Source organism: Pogonomyrmex barbatus, unplaced genomic scaffold (assembly GCF_055798465.1).
Source record: "Pogonomyrmex barbatus isolate J1 unplaced genomic scaffold, ASM5579846v1 scaffold2, whole genome shotgun sequence".
Classification (NCBI taxonomy): Eukaryota; Metazoa; Arthropoda; class Insecta; order Hymenoptera; family Formicidae; genus Pogonomyrmex; species Pogonomyrmex barbatus.
In genome coordinates this window covers 2,340,077-2,365,791 of record NW_028297116.1, presented here as the reverse complement: position 1 = coordinate 2,365,791, position 25,715 = coordinate 2,340,077, and the positions used below count along the sequence as shown (strand labels likewise).

The 25,715-nt window shown below is 37.9% G+C and overlaps 3 protein-coding genes and 1 non-coding gene across 5 annotated transcripts; 1 reads left to right on the top strand and 3 right to left on the bottom strand.

The window, feature by feature from the left end:
• The first annotated feature begins 55 nt into the window (after positions 1-55).
• TRNAC-GCA (transfer RNA cysteine (anticodon GCA)) lies at positions 56-127 on the top strand. The gene has a single exon. It is a non-coding gene; the product is annotated as a tRNA-Cys (tRNA).
• A 389-nt stretch (positions 128-516) lies between these two features.
• On the bottom strand, positions 517-3,484 carry LOC105430357 (uncharacterized). The gene is made up of 5 exons (XM_011643881.3): positions 3,210-3,484; positions 2,715-3,061; positions 2,345-2,616; positions 1,999-2,230; positions 517-1,909 (listed from the first exon to the last, which is right to left on the bottom strand). Exons 1-5 carry the CDS (start codon positions 3,239-3,241, stop codon positions 1,731-1,733), a joined length of 1,062 nt encoding a protein of 353 aa, XP_011642183.1. The 5' UTR covers positions 3,242-3,484; the 3' UTR covers positions 517-1,730.
• A 278-nt stretch (positions 3,485-3,762) lies between these two features.
• Ypel (Yippee-like) lies at positions 3,763-7,954 on the bottom strand. Of its 2 annotated transcripts, none has more exons than XR_016139243.1 (5): positions 7,536-7,672; positions 6,859-6,902; positions 6,201-6,309; positions 5,948-6,120; positions 3,763-5,880 (listed from the first exon to the last, which is right to left on the bottom strand). XR_016139243.1 is itself a non-coding variant. In XM_011643883.3 (5 exons), exons 2-5 carry the CDS (start codon positions 7,635-7,637, stop codon positions 6,031-6,033), a joined length of 345 nt encoding a protein of 114 aa, XP_011642185.1. In that variant the 5' UTR covers positions 7,638-7,729; positions 7,826-7,954; the 3' UTR covers positions 3,763-6,030. The 2 variants fall into 2 exon arrangements, 1 of the variants encoding a protein (XP_011642185.1); XM_011643883.3 differs by adding an exon at positions 7,826-7,954 and having other exon boundaries at positions 3,763-6,120; positions 7,536-7,729.
• Positions 7,783-20,531, bottom strand: LOC105430359 (uncharacterized). Its single transcript, XM_011643887.2, has 4 exons — positions 18,233-20,531; positions 17,804-17,963; positions 12,673-17,352; positions 7,783-7,950 (listed from the first exon to the last, which is right to left on the bottom strand). The coding sequence occupies exons 1-3, from the start codon at positions 19,618-19,620 to the stop codon at positions 16,708-16,710; spliced, it is 2,193 nt and encodes a 730-aa protein (XP_011642189.2). The 5' UTR covers positions 19,621-20,531; the 3' UTR covers positions 7,783-7,950; positions 12,673-16,707.
• Between the last annotated feature and the right edge of the window lie 5,184 nt (positions 20,532-25,715).

Sequence of the window (25,715 nt, the reverse complement as noted above, 5' to 3'; positions counted from 1 at the left end):
TAACAAATTTTGAAGTTAAATTGAAATGTATATATTTGAGAGTATCAAACAAGTTGGGGGTATAGCTCAGTGGTAGAGCATTCGACTGCAGATCGAGAGGTCCCCGGTTCAAACCCGGGTGCCCCCTCAGGGATCACTTTTTTTTCTTACATGTAATTTTTTAATTACAAATTAAACTCACAATTAAATTCAATTTTTATTACCGCTGTAACGTGTTTATTATTAATAAACAGTATAACATAATACATAAATTTAATTTTTTTTATTTTAGATCTTACATAATACCTATTATCTAAAATCTTTTATTAATAAATTTTTCTATTATCTTCTTTTTTTTCTGAAAATATAGATAAATATAAAAATTTTTATTATTTAACTTTTACTTTTATTATTATTATAATTAGAAATCAAAGTAATAAAAATTTAACAAATGTTTATTTGTTACAAAATATAAGCCTAGCTTAAACTTTTTAAAAGTAAAAAAATTTTTGTTTATGGTTTATTAATAAAAGCATAACATTTTAAAAAATTTATTTATAATTTTTTATGATCAATTGTAAACAGATTACAATGTGAGTTCTTTTTCTCTTTCTTTTTCCTCTTTCATTGCTTTCTCTTTTAGATATATATAATTACATCCAACAGTAAAACTAAGATATTGTATAACAAATATATATATGAAAACAATAGATAGTCAAATTTCTCCATCTTAAAATAGATATTTTCTAAATTTCTCTAATTCCTCCTTTTATATTGCTCTCCTCTCTTCTCTGCCTTTCTCCCTCTCTTATACAATTGTGATCATGTTATTATAAGATTATTATAAGATATTATGGTATTTTTGTCTTTTTAAATTAATTAAATAAAAATAAAGACTGGGGAGAAATTTTAGAGAATAAAGGATATGTTCAACTAACTTTAGAATAGAGAAATTTCACTGTAAATAATATACATATAAAAAGTTATATTATAAAGTTAGTTTTGTGCGTATTTGAATATTTGAGGATATTAAAAAGAAATACGATATTCTCGCTTAAGAATATAACAATTAATATCAATTTCAATTTCGATTGAAAACATATATACGCGTTCTACAATTTTATATTTATCCTAGTATTGCTATATTATTATTGAAATTATTTTAATATTTTATTGATTTTATCAATAAAATATTAAAGTCAGTCTTTTAATATTAGTTTCTGCCAATATTAGCGTAAAGATATAAAAACATTAGACAAAATTTGTTATACAAATTAAGCCAAGCCAAGCCTAACCATTCATACTTTGTTTTCTAAGAAAATTCCGATTTATCTTTTCATTGTATAACTCTAATCAACAAGTACTCAATACTTAATTTTATATATGAGTAATGTCTTATTAATATTTGGAAGACTTAATAATATAATCATTTGATTTATACTTTGTTATATATTCGCGCACATAAAAAAATAAGTTTTGTAGAAATGTGTATGTGTGTGTGTGTGTGTGTGTGTGTGTGTGTGTGTGTGTGTGTGTGTGTGTGTGTATTTATATCATTTACGAATATTTATGGTTTAATAAGGCAATTTGTGAAACTTTTGTATATAATCTAAAATCTTTAAATTGACTTTTTGATCAATATTCACCTTGTATATGTTTATACAAAATTATAACGTTATTTTGAAAAGTAATTTGTCATATACAGTAGTAATTACATAACGCAATGATGCAAAAGATTTCAAAATTGGTACCTAACTTTGAGAAAATCGATAATATTCCGCAATATGATTCAGCATATCTTGAAACGCAGTAGAAAGTGATCCACCAAATTTTTGTCTCCATAAATGCCTAGCAATAATATGTTGGCCTAAAGTACGTGTAGCTTCTTGAACTTCCTCACAGACTTCAGTGGCACTTTGCCAAATTGTTTCTTAAAATAGAGAAAAATAATAATGCAAAAACTATGCAGATAGAGAAACACACAAAGATACATAAACATTATTAAAACAAAGTAATTACCGAGATTATTAACAAGTTTACTTTTACCAGGTGGATCAAATTTTTGCAGCTGCTCGACACTGATAATTTTATATTGCCTTAAACTTTGTAAAGATTCATAACTGCAGCAACAAGCACGATCACTTGCTACTATATAACTTCCTGGTACTATATGCCTTGCAATTTCTTTTAGAGCTTCTTTTATCATATTACTCTTGTCGACTCCTGTTTGTAACTTATCAATTTTCTGTGGCTGTAAAATATTATTTAAATATAATTTAAACAATGTCCATCAAATATTCATATCACTTTTGTAATATGTAAAACAATTAATTATTATATCTCATTAAAACATTATACATTATACCTCTGGTACAGCTTCGATCATATGTAGCCATATGCGAGGTGGTATAGTATTTGCTTCTGCTATACATATTATTGTATGTGAATTATTATTGCGTTTTTTAGTAAAATTTATATCTGGTTGATGCTCCGTCATATAACCACCAGGAAATTCGTCCACAATTAATATTGCACCTTCACTGCCTAATAACCAATCTTCTGGATGTTTCTTAACATAGATTGCAGAAACTTCATCACATCGTTCGTATATTTTTCTAACAACATGCTTCTTTACATCTAGAATAATATGTATGCATAATTATAGTTATACAGTATCTCAATTATACAAATTATCAAAAAATAATAATTATAAAAATTATAAAATTATAAGGAACCTAAATAAGAAGCAGTAACTTCACAAGGAATTTTTTGACACCATCCTAGTATCAGTTGAAGGCACATTTTCAGGTCACACTTTATTCCAAAGAAGAAAGATTTTTCTCTTATAGACTGTCTTCTTGTGCAATCAGGACAAGACCAAATGTATTTGTCTACAATTCTTGCAGGGCTCCATATCAAACTACGTCCATTACAATCTGAATGAGGACAACTGCAGACTGTACCAATTAAACTCATTTCTTTCAACCAACTACATAATTCTCCCTCGTGTCCCTGTTGTAGCATCGGACGTACGACAACGTCAAACAATCCACCTTGATCACTAAAATGTCCCAAGCATGTTCTACAAAATTTATATTATAAATTAAAAAAACAATGAAATAATTCAGTTTGTAATTAAATTATGAATAGCAATTGCTTCATTCGTAATTAGCAGGTAATGTGGATGAGGCGTATAGCTTCGTCATTAAAAATTCCATGAATTTGATTACCTTGAATTTTTGGCCTTTGCGTTTTTCATCATTAATTTTTAAGTAATAGGCAGTGTAACTTAGCCTAACGCTTAGTTTTTGTGTCTAATAAAGTATGGAATAACGATAAATAAAAAAATTGACTCACACTTAAACAAAAAGGGAACAAAAAAAGAAACAATAATCATAAGAATTAACGCTAACGCAGGAAACGATCAAATGACCGTGGCGGAATCCATTGTAATCTGTTTCGACACATGTAAGACAGAAGCGCAACTAGTAGTTTGCGTTGCCAACTTTAACACTGTAGCTACACGAGAGACGCATGCGCAAAACGGGATTCTGTTTGAAATCTAGCGCCGAAGATTAATGCTCATTTTATGTGAAAACAAATTATTCATAATGCATTAGAACAAATGAGAAGTTATGAAAAGATTATGTCAAAAATTTAAAATAAATTAAAACTAAATTGTACTGACTTACCTTTTATTCTTCCCTTATGTTATGTTCTTTATTACAAAACTATTCATGAAGTTTAGAAAACGCGTTTAAATTATCTTCAATACTTTGGGTATTCTTTTCTTCTTTTTATTAAGAACACGTTTTACAAAGCAAAATTTTGTGATGGTGGAAGTTGTGGAGGCTGAAGACTACAGAGTTAGTGTCGATAGGTACATTTCAACAAGGTTCCGAAAAGGTGAGTGCGGATAAGGATATCGGCACATTAATATAAAAAGTACTCTTTGAGTGACAGCGTGAATATTAGGCCGGCACAATCATTCATTCATTCATTCATTCGTTTAATCTTTCGAGTTTAATCAGTCGGTCGGTCGGTCAGTCAGTTAGTCAGTTAGTCAGTCAGCCAATCAGTCAGTTAATCAGTCAAATAATTAGGTAGGCAAACATTTTTCTACATACACTGCATGAATACACTGCACTTTCATATGTATGCATTTTGAAAGCTGAACGCATGATTTGCCTACATATAATTTCTTAATGGGAAACAGTGCAAACAAAAATCTGACATTGTACAAAATACTTTATACAATATAAACAGATTTATCGCTTAATACAATAAAACACAATTGAGCTATCTTCCTGTTAATATAATAATATGCTTATAAAAGAAGTAATTTTTTTTTAAAGATCAATTGATCACGAGTTAATCGATTTCGAATTAATTGATCACGAGTTTAATCGATTTAATAATGATTAATGTTATTAAACAACAGCTTATACGAGTCATATCCGTAGAGTCATCGGTTCAATCATTAAGTATCATGTATAGACGCAATTAATATTTTTCTAATAAGTGCACTCATTATCAATTCCGAATTTTGTTGGACGTTGACTATTGTTTCGATAATTAATTATAACAAGAAGATAGCGATGGAAGAACTTGTTGAAGGAATATATATAGCACAAATGATATAGGTTCCATGTATGGTATGTAACCAGCCTCTATAATAATAATATGCCAAGGAAACACTTCTTACGCGAAGGCTAAATTGCATGAAAATGCATCAACGTAGTATAAGAAGCGGTAATTCTATTATGGATATTTGATTGCAAACTTGTGCAATCAAAAGTTTAGTGACTAATAAAGATCAATCCTCAGTGAAATTATTTTTTATATGCTCGCGCAACCGTCATTACTAGAAATCCATTAACAAGTTAAATACAATTAAATCTTACAAAATATTTTTATGAACGAGATCGAAATATTCTAGAAAACAAGCACAATCATCCTTATCTTTTAAATATTATATTGCGTGCATAGGAAGGCGCAGTTTCAAGATTTCTCAACGAAAACTTCAATCACACCATACCCTACTCAGCCGATGAAAATGTAAACATATTACATTATGATACTACCATAATAACAGTGGCAACTGGCAGATAAACAGACAGTTTGGCAGACATAATGAACATAAAACCAAACATGTACATGTGACACATAATCAGACCTTTTCTTATATTTCCCCTCATCTCTTTCTCTTACTCTCTCTCATATACATATGTGCACACACATACATACACATGCGCACACACACGCACGCACACTCTGTTTTTCTTCTGCTCTTCTTGCCTCCATTATTCTTATTTATTTCTATTTTCTATATACCACGAGGTCCTATAATGATGTAATATAGGCTTTAGTACTCTATAATGTATACTAAACTAGGACTACTACTACGCCGCGTCTAAATACGACGTAGCATTCTTAATTAATATTAGGAATATCGGCAGTGAAATTACAATGACAGACGCGGCAGGCAGGCAATCAGTCCGGCAAAGTCTGTGGCACTTGCGCTGTTTCGGTGCGTAAAACAGATAAAACTGATTGTCGGGGTGCCCCGCACGTTTAATTTTTAACATTCAGTGTTGACACACGACTGCACGCAATGTCTACAAAGATAATGAATCAAAATTAGGGAGGGGGGGCACCCCATTGCTCGTACCGAGCAATCTCGCCTTTTTATTTCCACCATGGCACCTTCATCGTCATGTCCCACCGTTACTTGACATCGTCATCTTACTCTACTTTTTTCTTCCATTGAAAAATAATTTCTTTACGATACTTGGTGATGCGTCGTCCATCGACGAATATGGATCGCCGCGCGTTACCTTCGCTTGCTCGATTTGATCAGAAGCAAACCGATGTTGTATGAATTGTCCGAAACGAAGATTACTAAGATTATAAATCACAAATGAAATCACAGACTTTCGTTGGTGGTTCGAATAGAGAGGGGCCGTACATTGCAATTAGAACAACGTTGTAGGCATCATCAGGAAAAGTTTGATGAGAGGCACGAGGAATTCTTCTATTCCCCTCTGCTCTTCATTCCCATCCATTCTCCTTGATCATATGGGCAAGTTCGATTATAAATTTTCCTTCCTTATATTTCTGACTTGACTCGAACGCATGCTCCTAAAAAAATATCATTAGAGAATCAGTCATCATTAACTTTTTTTATTTAAGATTAATTTAAGAGTTAACAGATAACTAACATATTTCCACCCTAGGGTGGTTTTGCAGCACTCGCAATAGATATCAGCGACAGCGTGTAGCCCAGTTAACAGAACTCGCTCCTCCGCGGGACCGCAACCTACGTTTACCCTACGTAACGTAATTATCATTTTTCCATTTCTCACATATGTGTTCTCTGTTATATGTATATGTATCGATCGATGTTGACATAAAACACACAAAGAATACCCCCAAATTACAACGAATTACAATTATTATTAAGAAAATTAAAAGACAAATATTGAAGAAAAATACAGTTTACTTCAATTTTATTTGTTTTAATTATAAAACTGCAAAAAGAAATTATTAATAATTTTCAAATTGTATATACTTGAAAGAATTTGTTTAAATTAAGCTTGTAGCATTGATTAAAATATAGAAACTTTATTTATATGTGTCGTCTTGAGTAATGTTTCTACAGTAATAGTCATTGAAATAGAACATTATATATAAAAATGTTAAACATAAAAGAGTACTCCAATTTTTGCTAAAGAAAAATTAATTACCACGAAAGAATTATAATAACTCAAAGGAATAAAAATAGATTTCGAGGACGTTTTGTTATGTACGTGTTATAAAGATAACCAATGCCAAAGATCTCAAAGTTGTTCTATTTTTCAACGTATTAGTTATACTTACACAGAATTAAAGAGATAGGCACGACCTTGACTGCCCTGGAAGGACTGAAAATACGAAACGGACAAAATTTAATTTCATTAATGCGCGATAAAACGAGACATGGATAGTTACTATAGTGTCTATTATTAGTCGTTATGAAACTATTTACGATTTCGATCGGAGACGCGAGCGTTTTACTACAATTCCATATCTTATAGTAAGAGATTTATTTCAGATTGACACGATTATTATTATCTCTGACAAAACATAATCGATAACGATAATCGCGTTAAAATATCTTTGCGTGTATCTAAATCGAAAACTGATTACACGCTTGCTCGTGAAATATCCGATCGTTTCCATACATTTTATTCGAAAGTCTATAAGAAATTATCGAAGAACAAAAATATTCCAATAAAAAGAAATTTTCATCAATAGTTCCATAATAATTCGTTTGGCCACTCAATTATACTGGATCGTGACATTAAAAAGTATAAAATATAAATTAGTTTTTTTTTTTTTTTTTTTTCTTAACAATACCGAATGTGTGTTTTGTAAAATGCAAAATGACAAATTGACAAGTCTCTTTGACGTCAAGATCCATCATATTCGCGGTGAGAAATCAGAAATCGCTGTCGTTCAGTCGAAAGAGAACGCGAGCGATTTATGATGTTATACTTGACCGAGGGGCAGCTCACCTTCGAGATGAGTTCGTCGTGATTGGCGAGATGAGCACGGCAGTGAATGCACGAGTAAGTGCGGTGACAGGAAGGTAGGTACGCTTGAAAAGTTTTCACCATGATGGCGTGTCTCCAAGCGAGCGAGAACGCACTTCGCTCTTGCTTGCGCTATCCTCCTATCCTCCTTTTGCCAGGTGTAAGGATACAGATCTCTTTTTCCGCCAAGAGATTTCTTATGATTTCTTTTATATTTTCTATTTCTTACTTCTGTTTTTTTTTTTTTTTTTTTTTTTTATTTATTTGTTTACCTAGATGACTCGAGACTGAATTTCTCCGAAACGCGGGGTGGTGGTGCGATAGTAGCCCCGTTCACCGCCGCTTCGTGCTCCGATCAGCTGTTGAGCTGGTTCAGACAGCGCCGGTTCGGGGACACCTGTAAAGTGAGGAGAGATTACGCTGAGAGAAAAAGAAGTTCAACGTCGATTTTCATTTCGTATATTTCGATACTCGCTGCAACTTTCGCAACGTAAATTCCGTCCTATGCACGTCCGATCACATGCGCGCGCGCGCGCGCGCGCGCGACGGTGTTTTATTTTTCTTACGCATAGTTACGAAACAGTCGAGCTATGTGTGTTAATTGCGTAAGCGACGAAGCAAGCTCCTCGTTTGATTATTAGAAAATATTAGAAAATATATCGTCGGAAAATTTGAGCGTAAAATTTGAGCGTAGATTCAAATAACGTATCGAACGCGTGCGTCGCGCGAATAGAGAGAAATATTTCGGCAAAATGTTATTCACGTCGCAAGGCGAGTAGCTTTTTGCAGCAACGGTTTGACATTGGCTCGGCGAAGCGAGCCGTTATAGCACGCTGCAATTTTCACGATACGCGCGTTCCGTGCCGACGGTATATCGATCGCACCTTCGTGAATTACGCGATGAATTTGTTAGTGTCCGCTAGTAAATTGCATTAACAATACCATTTAAATTGAGAGACAATGAAAAACGAAAACGCAAATGTAAATCGAGATGTCGGAGATACTTAATATATCACGGTCGTTTTTTATGCGAAACCTTCCATTTCGCGCGTTGCATTTCGCAAGACGGTTCGCAAAATTCTTCAATTCTTCATTTCTCTCAATACTTCATTTCTTCATTCTTTTTTAATTAATAAATACAATTAAATTTTCGTTTCTCTCTTCCTTTCTCTCTCCTTGTAAAAAAAAAAAAAAAAAAGAAAAGAAAAGAAAAGAAAAAGTCGAGCTGGCAATGGAGAGCGCATTGACAGCTGCGGAAATGACGTTGAAAGCGAAGCAACGTAGCTTTCAAAGGCAATTGCATCGATGTACTCCATATCGACTGACGTGCCGCCACGTGCTGGCGCGCGTTCAAACAAAGAGACAAGGACGTTATTATGAATCGTTAAAGATAGAGGCTTTTTCTGTGTACGCGGAACGGGCGTAGACGCGCGCACTCCGCTTATCCTTCTTTGGAAATGGACTCACTCACTTTGAAAAATGCTAATCACGCGTTCTCACGAGATGCTCGCTAATCGGAACCGCGATTCCGCCTGACCTCGCGGAGAGATTCGATTCTTCCTGGCGCGAATAGCCCCGCTGGAGATTTCGCGCTTCGCAAATTTCGCAACTTCTCGCGTTTGAAGGAGCGGACTCGTTTAAATTAGAAGCGAACGAGATAGCGGAATCGCAGACGGTAATCCAATCCCATCGAGCGGAAGTATCGGAGTCAAGTATCGGAATTCGCTCGGATTCGCTCGCGAGTACATATTGAATTCGATCCTGACCTTAACTAGCGAGGAACAGAGCGAGAACGTGCGGGAACGCGCGGGTTCCCTAACGGACAGCCGCCAGAGAACAAAGGAAGACGGGACTTTCGAGTCAATACACTAGTCAAGGTCATTGCTACTTATTGTAGATGCAACGACGTCCTTTTTATTCTCGTCGCGCGCAAGTGCGCGCGACGACAGCTTGTCTCCAAGCAAAGACTCCAAGTCTCGCCCGGCTAGAGACTTTATAGGAAGAAGAAAAAAAAAAAGGTCAATTTCACTTCATATTTGCACCTAACTTTTTTTCTGAAAAATCAAACCTTGGTCAAATGCACCAAGTTTTATTCGACGCTCTATATAATCTCTATAGTCTTTCTAATACGATTAACAAAATCAATCGTGAAACGCTCTCGATGTTGAACATGAAAATCGATAAGCAAATGACGCCACGGATTGTCGATGCTTTCGAGAAAAAGCGATTCCTGATGAATGAGCTTCAGGCGAGCCGAAGAGAAACGAGCGAGGGGTTGACGACCGAGGACCGAAGCAGGGGGCACACTCCCTCCCCCCAAGTTATTTATAACCTGCTTTCTGTACAAGAGAATTTATCCGAGTCGTAGCCCCCCTCTCCCCTTATCCCGCATTAGCTACATTACAAACGAAGATCGAATGGGCGGGAGCCATTGCTCTCGTCGCAAACGTTGTCGCAATGCATTGATTACGGCGCAGAGATAAGGCAGAGAAGATGGCCGAGGGAGTAGTTCTAAAAGATTCCGATCAAATTATCAATTTCAATCTAAATCGAGAGCGAGAGATATACCCGGGGAACGAGGATGTGAGTAATCAAGAGTGAAACGCCAATCCACTAGTCGTGCGAGAATCCTCACGTAGGGGTAAAGTACGATAATGAGTCTTCGAACAGAGGACTCGATTTGTAATCAAGTGATTTGCATAGAGAAAAACTCTTTGAGAAGAAAAATACTTGAAGAAGAGAGAAGAAAAAAAAAAGAATAGAAAAAAATTGCGGCGTCTCGATGAGTGATATTCGTCGTTGAAGAGAAAATTATAGAAAGCCATATTCATATCGCCGATGCGATCTACAAGAGCGTACGCGGAGCGATGATGCAATTATATACTCTTTACGCTCTTAAATCCAGCTCTTTACTACGTACATCCTGAAATATTTTCCGAGATTAGTTTCGAGAAAGGAGATTTCCAACGGGAGGGAGAGGAAAAACGCGCACACGTATTTGCAAACAATAGGGAAAGAGGAAGATGACGAAGCACACGCGCGCGCGCGCGCAGAGGCATGTCACGCTACGCGGTGATTCCGTCGCGCGCAATCAGCTGATAGTCCAGTCAGCTGTAAATGTACACAAAACCGTTGTCCAACAGGTTCACGCGGAGCGGCGCAGCGCAACTCGACTCGACTCGACTCGACTCGACTCGACGCGACGCGACGCGAAGCGACGCGACGCCACGTTCGATCGAGACGCGCGTACATAAATGTCGCGCGTCCGAGACGCCCGGAATACGCAGGGACACCTCGCGTGTGATTCACCCTCGTTTCTCGATCTCTCTCGTTCCTCGCGAGCGCGAGGCGATCGAACGATCGAGCACGCGATCGATCGCGCCGACGAAAAGCTAGGTTTGTTAATTGCGTGAAATTAACCGTTGATCGCTAGATCGTCATTAACCGTCACGTGGGAAGAAATCACTCACGCACATCCGGACGAGATATGAGATCTTCTCAAGAAACTACTTAAATGGATAAACAATGCGCTGTACGTTCGTTTAACCGATGTGGATTACGTTATTTTTTTTTTTCTTTTTTTTGCGTATCCCCTGTTTCCCGATCGCGAAACCATAATTGCGAAAAGCTCTAATGGAAATAGCTGCGGGCAATTTGAATATCCGAGCGAAGCGTACTCGAGAGAAAAAAAGAGGGGGAGAGGGGGGGAGGGAGAGAGAGAGAGAGAGAGAGAGAGAGAGAGAGAGAGAGAGAGAGAGAGAGAGAGAGAGAGAGAGAGAGAGAACGCGCGAGCAAACGTTCCGATGTTTTTACGACGCGTTGAATCAGCTGTGAATGTATACAAAACATGCCGATGCGCATTATTTGGTGACATTACGTCGCCATGTCGCTTATCATATGCGTGTTGCGATCTGTTACGCGCAGAAGAGAAATAAATAGCTTCGTTGGTATAAACAGGCCAACGCGCGACGAATACAATCGATGTCTAGACAGGTCCATTTTGCGTACGAACAAACATTTGTATTTCACTCGAGGAAATGAGCCAGAGTAAAGGTTGAAAAGATTCCGCCGTTTGTTGCTTTAAAATTGAAATATCGTTGATGAATTCCGAGTGTACCATGTCGCACGCGAACACTACGTCTGTACGGCTTTGTTTTTCATCTTGAAATATCGTAGACCTTTCTTAAAAACGAGCAATTTTTTTTTTTTTTTTTTTTACTTAAGCAAAATAAGGTAGGCTCGCGCGATATGGCGCGCATTGAAGAAAATCCCCGCGCCCCATTGATAACGGCGGAAGGAGAATCGTTGGATCGTTAATCGTCTGACGTGATGCTCAAACGAGAGAGCCAGACAAAGAGCAAAACGGAACGCGAGGCGAAGCGAGACGACGAGGTGTGATGAGGTGAGGCGAGGGGAAATGGGGTGAGGGGGTGAGGCGGAGCGCGAGGCGACGACGACGGAGGCAGCTGACAGACCCCCATCAGCTGAGAACGTACACAAACCCGACTTGCTTCGCTCGCTTGTTTTAACGCACCGGACTCGCGCGAGCATTCGCGTCGCGCGGATTCGAGACGCGATTATTCTCGTCGTCTATCGCGAGGAGGATGCCCCGTGGCGCATCCTCGACGGAGCCGAGGGAGGTTCAAAAACAATAATGCGTAGTTGGAGAGACAAGCGTAGAGAGAGAGAGAGAGAGAGAGAGAGAGAGAGAGAGAGAGAGAGAAAGAGAGAGAGAGAGAGAGACAAGTATAGAGTACGTAACTATGGTTGCGATATGCGATTACGCTCCACAGCCGCACGGGACGATCGACGGGAACGGGAGAGAGAAGACGTGAAAATTCGGAAAATGCGGAAAAAAGTCGTTTCCGCGATGCAAAGCGACGTAAAGCGCGCGTCGTTTTTACAGCTCCGATTTCGCAAGAGCGTCCAGCGTCGCTCTCGCGATCGTTCTATGTCGTTGTAGCGTAGCGTCGCGCGTCGCGCGTCGCGTAGCGTCAGGTCGCGCGACGCGCGTCTCGTCATGCTCCGAAACCGCGGCGGGTTCGCGTCGAGATAAATAAACAAAGCGCGCGGATGGAAGAGAAACACGTCGTCTGGCGATCGTGGCTTTTTTACGTACCTCCATATGCATCCGTGACCGTTGCGGCGGAGCGCGACGACGACGCGGGTTCTCGGACTTCCCTCTGCCTCGTAGCACGGAGCACAGAGCACGAATCACGGATCACGGATCACTGAGCACGGATCACGGCTGTTTCGTCTGCGTGCTGTGCCACGAGCGACCACGGCAACGACGGCGATTCGTTTTGATCATCACTAACGCGAAACGCGCACGTCCAACGAGAACGCCGTACCGCTGATCGACTCGGCGTCGTTCGATTTATTTCGGTTCGTCCGCAGGCAGGCGAAATCGCGCATACGATGACCCACGCGCATGCGCTCCGCGCCGCTTCTTCATTACGGACAGCATCGGTAGAGGGCGCGATATCTCGTTTAGAAATGTCGTCGGTTCGCCTCGCCTCGCCTCGCTTCGCTTCGCCTCGCCTCGCCTCGCCTCGCCTCGCCTCGTCTTGCGTCGCGTCGCGTTGCGTCAAATGGAATACGTACAAGATGTCACACGCTGTTTTGTACGATTTATATTATATGTCTAGATTAAATTTATACAATTTATATCAATTTATACTGCAAAGATATGTCATGAGAAAATATATATCTTTTCTTTCCTCTCTCTCTCCTTATTTTAGCCAATATCTATTGTGAATCGGGACAAGTATCATTCTTTGTCCTTCACATCTTACTTTTTTCTTTGCGTAATTTTATGGAGAATAATAAAGAGTCTCAATAGGGGTCTTTATATAATATCCCTCTATTACTTTTCCTGTCATCCTTTTTTCTTCAAAAAGGATACCATTATTTTCTTCATTGTTAAAATATCGCCTGTTACTACCCATGTTTCAATATTAAAATCATGATTTCAGAACATGAAATATTTCAAATATCAAACGCATTTTCCTTCTCCTATTCCAAGCATCAAAGCTAACATTTCATTATTTTGAGAAATTCAAGATCCGTTCGCATATCAATAATTTGCGTGTAATAAGTCAGCTTTATTGCGTTTTGCCTGCAACATTTTTTAACTCTATATGTAATCTTGTTTGTGATATAAATGCAGTGAAAGGAAATTTTTCAGCATGAGCGTTAGACGATATTAGACCGTAGACAAAACGTAAAGTATTAAGTACGGACAATTATGTGATTTTAACTCATATATTATTTCCCAATGATTCATCAGCTCGATGCTTTATTTTTAGCTTCATAAGATACTGAGATATGATTTAAATGTTTTTTTTTTATTATATATGTTCTAACATAATTAATTTTCCATACGATTAAATGTAATGAGATATCCTTATTTTTCGAGAGATTTCAAAAGAGCAAATTCGAAATTTACAATAACACGTTTCTTCACTTTACTCACGATATCTTCTTGCTCAGGTCTGATAGATTAAGTTTTATCGATTAAAAGTTGACGGAAATGACTGTCTCACGCGATAAAAAGAATTTGTTTCATGAATTGATTTTGTTTTAAAATTTTCAAAAATTATTATTTCGATTAACATGTGCATTTGCTTAATGTGTATATCTTTTAACTCAGGCTTAAAAAACATTTAGCAAGGTTTTCAGAAAAATGTAGTGCAATCCATTTGAAGAAAAAATGTTTTGCGAATCAAGTCCGAGACGTATGAAATATCACATATTATTCAATTTGAAATAGATTTTATAAAATTTTAAATTTGAGAATACTATGAAATGTTAAAATTTTTAAATTGTAGTAAATAATAATCTTGAAATTTGTAATAAATTTTCTTGACACTTTAAAGCTAATTTATACGAAATTTTATACATTGTATCCATTTTATGCTAATTTTAACACAAGATTTTTTTTTACATAAAACACAGCAAAAAATATTTCAGATTTTTGTGTATTTAAAAAATACTAGATTAATACTAGATTAAAAAAGATTGTTATAATTTATGTTGCTTTTTTTCTTATATGTATTCTCTTACATTAACAAAAATAAAACATATTGCATGATTTTTTTATCATTTTGATATAACTTTAAACATTATTTTGTATATTTTATATATATATATATATATATATTGAACAAGTGAGTATTATATGTACGATTCATGCGATATGTACTTACTTTCATATACAGATGTAGCGTCCACAGTATTCTCGGGCGTTAAATTATTTGATAAATTTGTAAAAGAAAAAGAGAGAAGGAATAATCTAAAAATCTTTAAATTCAACGTGATAAAAGAAAACATAAAACATTGATCGATCATCGATGATTTACGATTTTCCTTCGAGACAGAAAGAGATAAAGAATAAAGTTGACACATAATCATTCTCGCAAAATTTGAATTTCATAATCTTTAAATATCAATATAACGGCGCGTTTTATGCTATTTTAGAAAAAAAAAGATAGATACGTATTAAAACTATGTAGGAAACCTTTATTCGTATTTCTTCCGATTCTCTAGCTATACTATTAGGTAATATACTCTTGATGAAGACAAAATTAAATTTGCATTTTACTAGAAGAGCCCACTAAGCAATCTCGCATGTAAATACACGCGAGGCGCACGAGGTTTATTACGGGGAAAATGTTTTAATTAATGAAGATAATTAAGCACGTGGAAAGGCTTCTTGGGATTCTAAACGCGAAGTGCACGTACAGAAAGATTGATACATGTATAAGTATATAAATCAACAAGATCGAATCATTTACTAGATGCGAAGCTGCAAGGGATTGCTTTTCCTTCTATGCGCCATTTCTCTCCAGTCTCATCAGCAGCAGATTGCACGCGTCTTACCTCTACTAACTAAATACCAACCGCTTATTATTAATTAATTATTATTCTTATCGTTATATTATTAGTATGAAACCTTTTTAATTATAATGTCATTTATAATCGACACAACGTATCGAATTTTAGCGACACGTATTCAGTCTACAGAGATAAGATGATTATTCCTCGACTATAAGAGGAATAGAACATGATTGGTCACAATTTTCTTACAACTTAAATTTTTCTACATGTCACGGCTCTTAGAATCTCTCGTGGCCTCCCAGAGTCTAGTGAATGATTCGATGTTGCACTGACTGCATAGAATACATGTGTCAATCTTGTCTAATTTTTATAACTTTACTGATGTAAAACTAATATATGCATTAATTTTTGTATATAATATTTAAATCGTATATGGCGTCCATACATCGCGTTAACTCTTCACGAAAAAACATTTACATCCATTTATTGATATTTGGATCTTATAAAACCGGGATTCTTACGTATTTCTAAAATTTCACGAACAATTCGCTCGTATCGTTTAACGTAAAAATATAAATTGCGCGGAGCTAAACTGCTACCTTGTATAGATCTAAGCTTTAAAAAATGCTTTATAAATGCGCAGTGTCTGCCACCCTCTCTCTTTCTCTCTTTGCCAACTCCTACGAAAGAACTTTTATGATAGCTTCCTCTTTCTCTGTTACTGGCTCTCTTGTTCACACATAGATTACCTCCTCTCAATTATCATCGCACAAATACATTGAGAAGGATAACAACAAAGCAGCGGTACAGGGCGAAACTTATTTTTTTCTTATCTCGATTTATTCAATACCTGTTTTCTTATAAAGTGATATCCTACTAAATAAAAGTAAATGAAAAAATCACCAAACATAATAGTTAATATGTCCATTAAAATTCTTCTTCTCGTTAAGGCAACTAATTTGTTTAGTCCATTTTACATGTCTAGAGTATATATTTATATATTTATATATATATTTATATATTTTTATATTTGTATATTTATAAAGTATATGTAAAACACTAATATATGATTACTTTTATTTTCTTGTTACAAGCCTTATATTAATTAGAATATAGTGTATATATATGTATATTCTTTGTATATATTCTATCCTTGTAATAAAATTGATTATTATTTTTGAATCTAGAGATAATAAATATATATCTAACGTGTATTGTTAGTACAAGAGAAGTGCGTGCAGAGGGTGGCAGCAGGGTGCGCATTTGGGAGTGCTATTGTTTCAAGGACTCTCCAGTCCCTCATCTTTATACCGTCTCACATGGTGACGTTCAACTGTATTGCTTTAGTGTCCACCGAACATGCCTGCTGTTGTTGCGTTTGTTGTTGCTGCTGCTGTTGTTGCTGCTGCTGCTGTTGCTGCTGCTGCTGCACCTGTTGTTGCACTTGTTGTTGCACCTGTTGCTGTATTGCCTGTAGTTGAATCGTTTTCGTATCAACGGCACACGTTTGTTGCTGTTGCGGTTGCTGTTGTTGCTGCTGTACTTGCTGTTGCACTTGTTGCTGCTGCTGCTGCTGCTGCTGCTGTTGCTGCGCTTGCTGCTGCTGCTGCTGTTGCTGCTGCTGTGCTTGCTGAGCTGCAGCTTGAGCAGCTTGGGCAGCTTGTCTCTGTTGTTGTCTAAGTATACTCGGTGGTGGATCCATATGCTGACGTTGATGTAGTAACAAATGATTTTTCTGGAAGAAAGCTTTGCCGCATTTGTCGCATACGTGTGATCTTATGTGGCAACTGCCATCTGTATGACGTCGTTGATGTTGCGACAAGCCGTGTTTCTGTGCGAAACCACGGCCGCAATCAGGACAGATGTGTGGCTTAGGTTTTGGTCCTGTACTCACTGGTGGCGACGTTTGCGTCGCGCCATGCATATGACTAACACCAGGCGTTCCTATCGGCCCGTTCATCTGTAGAAAATTATTTATAATTTATATATTTCATGTTTCGAATAAAAATCATTGTATTTATCGATAGTGAGATATCTTTAAATAATGAGAAATATCATATTTTCTAATATTATAGAAATAATATTTTATAAAGAATAAAATAATATTTTTTGAGATAAAGAAATTATAAAATTATTAAATATGAAATAACTTGAAGCTCCAGATAAAAGCAGTTAATGTGTAATTAGCAGGTTGCGAGTTTAATCCCAATTACAAATGAAAGAATATGACATGATTAGTAATTCGTTTCGAAAACTCATGACATTAAAATAATAAATATCAATATTGAAGAAAGTCAATAATAAACAATGACTTTTTGAAATATATATCTGTTAAAGAAAAATTAAACTTTACAGAATTTAAAGGCATCTTAGTATAAAATTAGATTAAAAATTGATGTATAATCATTTACCTGATGAGTTCCTGGAGTGTTCGGAGTAAGGAAATGTGCTGGAGTTTGTTGGAAGGCGGCGGCTAACCCACAAAGATCCGTTACAAGTGTACGATCACCAGTATGTAACCTTTGGTGTAAATTTAGAGCTTCTCGATTCGGAAAATCCAATCCACATTCCCTGAAATAATAATCATTTGTCAAACATAAAAATTTAGAAAGATGTTTAATGTGTTCATAAGCACAATATTGATATAAAAGCATAGACATTAGAAATGTCCAATTACCGTTAAAAGTGTATTATTATTAAAGGTAGATTCTATAGAGTCTATATAATAGTTTCATGTTCTTTTATAGCAATTCTAAAGTATAAAATATATATAAAGTAAAGTTGATGGAGTAAAGAGTATAAAGTTAGATCGTATCGTAGTTGCGTTACGTATATCTCACCTGCATGTGAGAGATTTTTCATCAGTATTTGCATTATTGTTGTGAATCTTTGAATGAGCGACCAGATCTGCTTTCCGAGGGAATGCTTCTCCACAAACAGTACATGCAAAGGGTGTCTCGCCTGTATGTAAACGCATATGAGCTAAAAGTGTTCTCTTCTGCAGAAATTCCTTTCCGCAAACGGTACACGAATGTGGAACTCTGCCATGTAGCCGGCCATGATTAACTAGCTCAAACTTCCTCTGGAAAGTCGCACCGCAATCATGACAAACAAATGGATGTAGGCTACCATGAAAACGTGAATGCATCGTAAGATGATCCTTTTGTGAAAACGACTCCCCACATTCCTCGCAAACGTAAGGTCTCTCTCCCGAGTGAAATTTACTGTGCGTCACTAAATGACGTTTTAGAGGAAATGCTCTTCCGCATTCTTGACAGACAAACGGTCGTTCTCGCGTATGCACGCGGGTATGCGTTACGAGATGATGTTTCAGGGTGAAAGACTTTTTACATTCGCGACATTGATACGGCCTTTCGGCGCTGTGTAGTAATAGATGCGTATGAAGACAATGTTTGTGCGCAAAACTTTTGCCACAATGAACGCAAATGTGTGGTCGTTCTCCAGTGTGTACTCTCGCGTGTGTTGTAAGATGATGCTTAAGAAGAAAGGATTTGCCGCACTCCGAACAGGAATATGGTCGTTCTTTCGGCACACGGACCTGACTGCCCATATCTTGTTGCTGTTTGACTTTTTCGATTTGCGTTGTATTCACATGGGTCAAAACATGTCCAAAATGGGCCGTACTGTCCGTTTGACTGGTTGTAACGTTATTCGCTGCGTTCGCTTGATTAGATGCAGCAGCTGCTCTCTTCATCAAGATCTCATTGCACTCTTCTGCCGTAAGCTGCAACGGTCCAATTGGTGTCATGAAGTGCTTACTCATGGCGTGCTTGTCGGCTGTAGTAAAAACTAAAGTATTTGAGAATAAGGAAGGTGGAGGTGTAGGATGTGCCGCATCGCAATTACATCCCCCTTTGTCGCATGTCAATGAAAATACATCGTGATGTTTTTTAGTACGAACGTGAGTGCCATGGGTCGTTTGATTATGTGCTCCTCCTCCCGTATGGCCATGATGCGTGGTAGGTGTTTGCTGACAACTTTCGTTCATCGCAAACATTGGACGACGATGAGTGGTAGCGGCCACTTTGGCCGGTTTGATGTCGACTTGTATCTTCTGACTGGATCCCTGATCTTGATTATTATTGACGGCATAACTGATATTGGTGGCGAGTTCGCTTTGAGCGTTTTCTCGGGTCTCCGTTCCTGGCCCACCAAAGGACCAAGCGTACCCGAATCCTGCACCTGCATTGCCAGGAGTGGTACACATATTTGTGAGGGGTATGACAGATGAATAAAGTTGGCTGGACGCGGTACCGATGCGCTGCTCCGAGTCTATCAATGCATTTTCCGCGCCAGCCCTCTCCACTATAACAAATTGATCCGTGGGAAATATTTTGAGAGGTTCCAAATAAACGTACCCGTCACGCTCCAGTATCTCGGCCTTGGGAGTAAAACATGAGTGTCATATCTTTCGGCCAGGAACGCAGCAGGACGCTACTCGCAAGCTTGCAGACTTGGTATCCGCAAGCCCCCCCGGCTACTCGGACTACATACAGAACGGAGCTGCAAAAGTGGTTAATTTTGCAGAATTATCTGAGTAAAGTCATAAAAGCGTGCAACGTGTTCCCGGGACGCTCACGCCGATTTCGGATCGCAATGCGCTCCCCGGGAAACGAGCCGAGACGTAGCACGGCTGTGCGAGACGAGGCGAGCCGCACGTCGGAAATATCGGAACGGAGGCGGCCAAGGTTCGCCGCGTTTTCCGTTTTCGAAATCTGTTCCCACAGATCTAGGAGTCGCTTTTGTATCGTTGCCGCGCCACTGTACACCAATAGAAAAAAGCACGCCGCACGGCTAGACGGCTCTTCTATGTGTTGGAGACCATAAGTGATTTTCTCGCGTTTCGGTCTTTCGGGGGCCCGCGGCGTCCACGGGGCTTCAGAGACAACCTCCACCTACCTCCCGCGGCGCTCCCACACTCTCACTCACGTTCCGCGCACTTTTTCCGCGTTTCGCGCTCACAGGACTACCTCTTCGTCTGGATGTGTGCACGACCGACGGTCATTAATTTTACATAATTGCATATTTTATTGTCCATACAAACTAGCCTCACATATCGGCCATTTTATTTGTAAACTACCAAAAAACAATGTTGCCAATATACGCGCGATTTTGGAGGGAGCGAAGCCGCACCGATAGCGTCGCTCTGACGCTAAGCGCTTCCGTGATGGCAGCACTTTTCCTCCTTTGCCGACGGCGCGACCACGCGACCGACACTTTTTCCGCCATATTCGAATACGCCCTCTTCTCGTCTCGTCTCGTGCTCGAGTCTTGCGTTTTCACTTATTTCGCTTATGTCTACGAGTTTTCCTCTAAGAATCATATTAAATTAACAGGTGTACATTCAACAGGTATATATTCGATGTTGATATTTTGATTTATGTTACGTTTAAAGACTTCGGAAATTAATCGGGTAGATCGACTCGCTTGTTCGATCCTTTTGTTTTTATATTTTTGTATAGAGGAAACAATCGTGTAAATGTAATTTCTAATCTGTTTTCTTATTCTTTTTCACTTTTCTTTTTCTTAGATTAACGCATTGATACATGTTTACAACGCAACTGCATTTTTTTTTTAATGCAGCTATATATTGTTTTGTATATATTATTAATTGATATTTGTTTCACGGTATAAAAATATTACGTTAAAGTTAATAGAGAGCTAATATCCCAAGTAGCAAATATCCCAAGTATATATATATATACACACACACACACACACACACACACATCATCATAATGACGTCATCTTGCTACTTGGGATATTTTTTCATTCATACTTTGATAGATGAAATTTGAAGCAAATTCAAAGATCAACTCAAGAAATTTTTATCTCTGTGTTTAAAAGTAGAAATGAATGTTTAAAAAATAAATAGAATGTTTAAAGATTAAATCTGAAAGTGACAAGAGAGTAACGAGAGATTTTCAATTATACTAATACATGCGGTAATATAATACGCGGTGTCAATGGTGGTGATAACTTTGGCATTCGCCGTAGGGTTGGCATTCGCGAGTGGACACATCGCGATCGATGAACGATCGATATTGAGAATAGAAAGGATAGACGTCAGCGTTGTGGTGAAGCGATTACGCCGATCGTTTTCGTCATTTACAGCCATGCGACGAATTATGAGACGTAGCCCGGTCTCTCTAGGCGATACGAGGACAGAAACAGTTTCATCGGACGGCTGGTCATCGCCGGCGCCGGTAGCGCGAACTCAGCAACTGATAAGCAAGCCCGCTCGTTAATGGTCCGACATCATAGCCTGGCAAAAAGCCAATATATGCCGTTAGAATGAGAGTCTTATAGTTTACGTGCATTTGCTCCTCCGCCTTTCGTATTCTGACGTTACATCTTTGCGGGCGTTGTGTATCGTACGTTAAAGCGTCTCACGTTTCGAGTATGATAAATGTACACATGGTACTCGTGTAACATTCAAAGGTTCATCGTATTTCAGATAAATATATATGTTACAAACACATCGTGTAAAATAGTTTAAAGGGTTGAAAAAAATTCACCATCGACTAATTGTATATATATTTTTTAATATTTGCAAAGAGGATGGCTGAAGCAGCTTTGTCAAAAAGATCTCTCGCGTCTTCGTCTCTTGACGTGCGACCTCCTCTTTTTCCAATTTGCTCAATAGCGATAACGAATTTTAATTATTAATAATTATTCCGATTGTTTTTGCAATGTTTCTGCAACAATTCCGCGAGATAGAGAATTTAACAGCTTTCACAATGCATTTGTGTAAACAGTACCTATTTCCGACGAAGCGAAAAATGCATAGCCGCTTAAAGCAGCAAAGTGCGACGGGCAGATGCGTTATTTATGTAGCGGTTCGCTAAGTACGTTTCGTTGTGTGATACCTTCGATTCTGACGATCGGGGGTTACGGATCGCCGACGAGAGAGGGGTGGTGTATCCTCTGTATTCTCTCTTTTTACAAGGAAGAGCCGGCGCAGAGAAGCGGGGTGGAGGACCCGAATCCTGAGGCAGTGGACCGTGAATGCGATACCAGCTTCACGTAGTGCGTCGGTGTAGGAGGGGGAGGGGGCGGGGGGGAGGGGGAGGGGGAGAGGTGCCGTCAAACAACCGTTCGTCGATCGTCCCTTCTCGGTATACCCATACTCATCCCTGTGGCTTCGTCCTCCTCGCGTCAGCAGCAGGGGGTGATTTGTACGTATCAATTATGTCTTCCTACTACCAAGGGACCATCGATGACGTCGCTATCTCTCCTATATATCGCGATCCAATGATCCAATGATTTTCACGTTGGGATTTTAACGTTTATCAAACTTGTTCAGGGTATAAATCGCAAGCGATAAATTTCCCACCTGTAATGCTTTTGTTAAACATCACGACATTCTGTTATTTAAATTTTACATATACAGTATTGCAGTAATGTAAAATACAAAGATAGAGGATAGATTTATGTAATTTAAAATAATTACAAATACATTCGTACCGTTATATGCGGAAGAGATAGATATTTCCAAGTTTGTAATAATAAATTCTTTTATGACACATTAACCTGTTTCAGTGAAATATGATGATTGTTTTCAGAATGATAAAAGAAACCGGCTCCGGTATCCCTTTTTCTGACTTAATTAAAAGATGATCACCTAATGAGGATCATCGATGTTCTCTGGAAAATGGACTTCAATCGTAAATAAGATCTACATACAGGGTGTCTCAGTATCATCGTAAGTTCCTTCAATCATGAATTTGGTGAGAAAAATCTCTACATCTTACAATATTTAATTCTTCCATAAAATTTTTACATTGAAAGTATTATATATAATAAAATGCAATATAATGCAATTATATAAACGTTGTAATATTATTGTTGGATTTAGTTTTGTAAAAAAATATCGATGGAAAAAATTAGTCGTAAGAAACAGAAAGTACCTACAAATTTATCCTATATATATATATATATATAAAAGGGAAAAGGATTTCGATATATATATATATATATATATATATATATATATATATATATATCGAAATCCTTTTCCCTTTTCCGTCATATCGGTATGCGATAAAGGCCTGCACGAAAATCGCGTTACAAGCACGATCGTAATCGCATTACGATTATATTCCCGCGAGTACGCGTACCATACACACTCTATTCGTTTGAAAATCTATTCACTCGGGGGATGCCGTTGGAGACGCTTTTTCTATCCTCGAGAGAGAATACGAGTTGGCTCCTTTGATCTGGCGAACGACCCAACTTTTAAGCTTTCGGAAGTGGCGAACACGCAGATGGTTATGATAATAATAATAATAATAATAATAATAATAATTTGATCTTCGGTCTCCGGTGGTCTCGGCCTTCTTCACGCGCGCGCGCGCGCGCGCGCGCGCTGCATCCAACACGCATACTTGCCAGTCTACACCAATTCACGTGTACGACGTACACGTCTACGCGAAGCTGACGACTCTCACAATCAGGGTCGATTGTGGACAATACGAGCGGATGGAGTAGCTTCGAAATCGATCGAGAATTAATCCGGCGCTATCGCGTCTTGCAACTGTTGTCCCATTGTCTCATCGCGAACTAAAATGAAAGGGCGGAAGGGAGAGAGATGCGGATAAATTGCTGGAGCAAGACCATCGACTCTTTTCTCTCTTCTTTCCCCCACCCTTTTCTTCCCCCCACTCTCATTTAGGGATTCTTGACGTTTCCTCGAAAATCTTAACGCCTATTCTTAACGTCTCTCTTTCGCTGTCTCGATTGATTCTGTAAAGTCTCGAATTCTCATGGTTCAATGTTTTGTTTAGTTTTTTTACAACATTTTTTTTTTTATTCATTATCTTCGTCCCTAGAGAGTTTAGAATCAAAATAAGAAATTTTATTCGCTCTTAAATGATCAAAGAAATGATCGTCCAACATTTTAAAATAATTATACCGCTTCCTGCGGGGTTAACCGCATTTGTCGCTTATGGCGCATCGCATTCGACACAAACTTGTCCCTTCTCTAATGCCTCGACCACTTGTGGTTTTAACTACCTTCGACGATCCCTTCTAGCGCTATGTGCCAAGTGTGGCGAGAATTATGTAATTATTGCACGGTGATTGTCGCGAAAAATGGCGGCTGCCTGAATGCCTTAAGTGTCGCGAAAGCCTGAAAAGGGGGTCAACTCTACGAATCACTGACGAGATTCCTCGACAGGGTGTCGGTCGATACAAGTTCTTATTTACGTGAATTTCTTTTTGTATTATCAATTATATTAATTATTATTATATATTATTATATATTAGAGTTCTATATTATGTCAAATTCTGTATTATATCATTTTGCAATGTTAATTAATTATTGCTGTATCATTAATTAATTAATACTTAAGAAATAAATTAATTGAGAAATTTAATTTTCCCAGTTTAATTTTCGGAACAGTTTAGATTGCTTTATTAGAGTTAAGCTGAAGCGTATCGTTTTATGTGAACAATTATTTAAATTGTTGCAATCAAAACTGTATCGATATTTCAAGTTTAGAGGGGTGACAGGTTATCTGGCTTTCGAAAGTCGTTCAACAAAACATCTTTCTGAACATGTCAGCGAGACGGTAAAAGTGATATATAGAATATATATAGAATGCTCCAGACCAATTGTGCATTCCCTTTCAATCGCGAGTTGGTATTACCTAGCTCACTGCCAGATTCGTAACGGTGATTAGCAAGGAAGCGTTCAAACGCTGTCGATGTTGTCCGACAGAAGGCCGAGAGGAGGTCTTCGACATTTGAGACTAGGAGAGCGGGGATAAGTTTGGTCCAGGCTTGCTTTATCATTCTCAGGATCATGCATATAAAGACGGTGACTCGTTCGCGAATCCTCGAAAGCCGAACAATCGCGTACGGTAGGAATTACCTCCTTACTCACGGACCCTCATCTCGCCCCTCGTTTTGCCTTCTCGCCTTTTGCCTCACCCATAGTCCTTTTCTTCTGTTACACCTCCTTCTGAGTTATATATTAGGCGACATGTATGCTCTCACACACACACCTACTTAGGCTTTACTTTCATCTCGAGTGCTCATACTTGGATCATCCATCGTGCATCGCAATTGTTGATTAAAAATCTAAAAGCTTTCTTTTTTTTTTCTCTTTTGATATGATGTTATATGTAATTTTTTAATGCTACGTTTTTATGTTAAATCCAAATTTTTTTATTTTAGAAAATATAAACAGCTCGTGTAAAAGAAACAATACAAAATAAATAAGAACGACAAGCGTTTCAGAATTAGAAATGTTTAACTTTAGATGCAAAAGTATACATGGCGCCTAATGCGCTCTTTTTC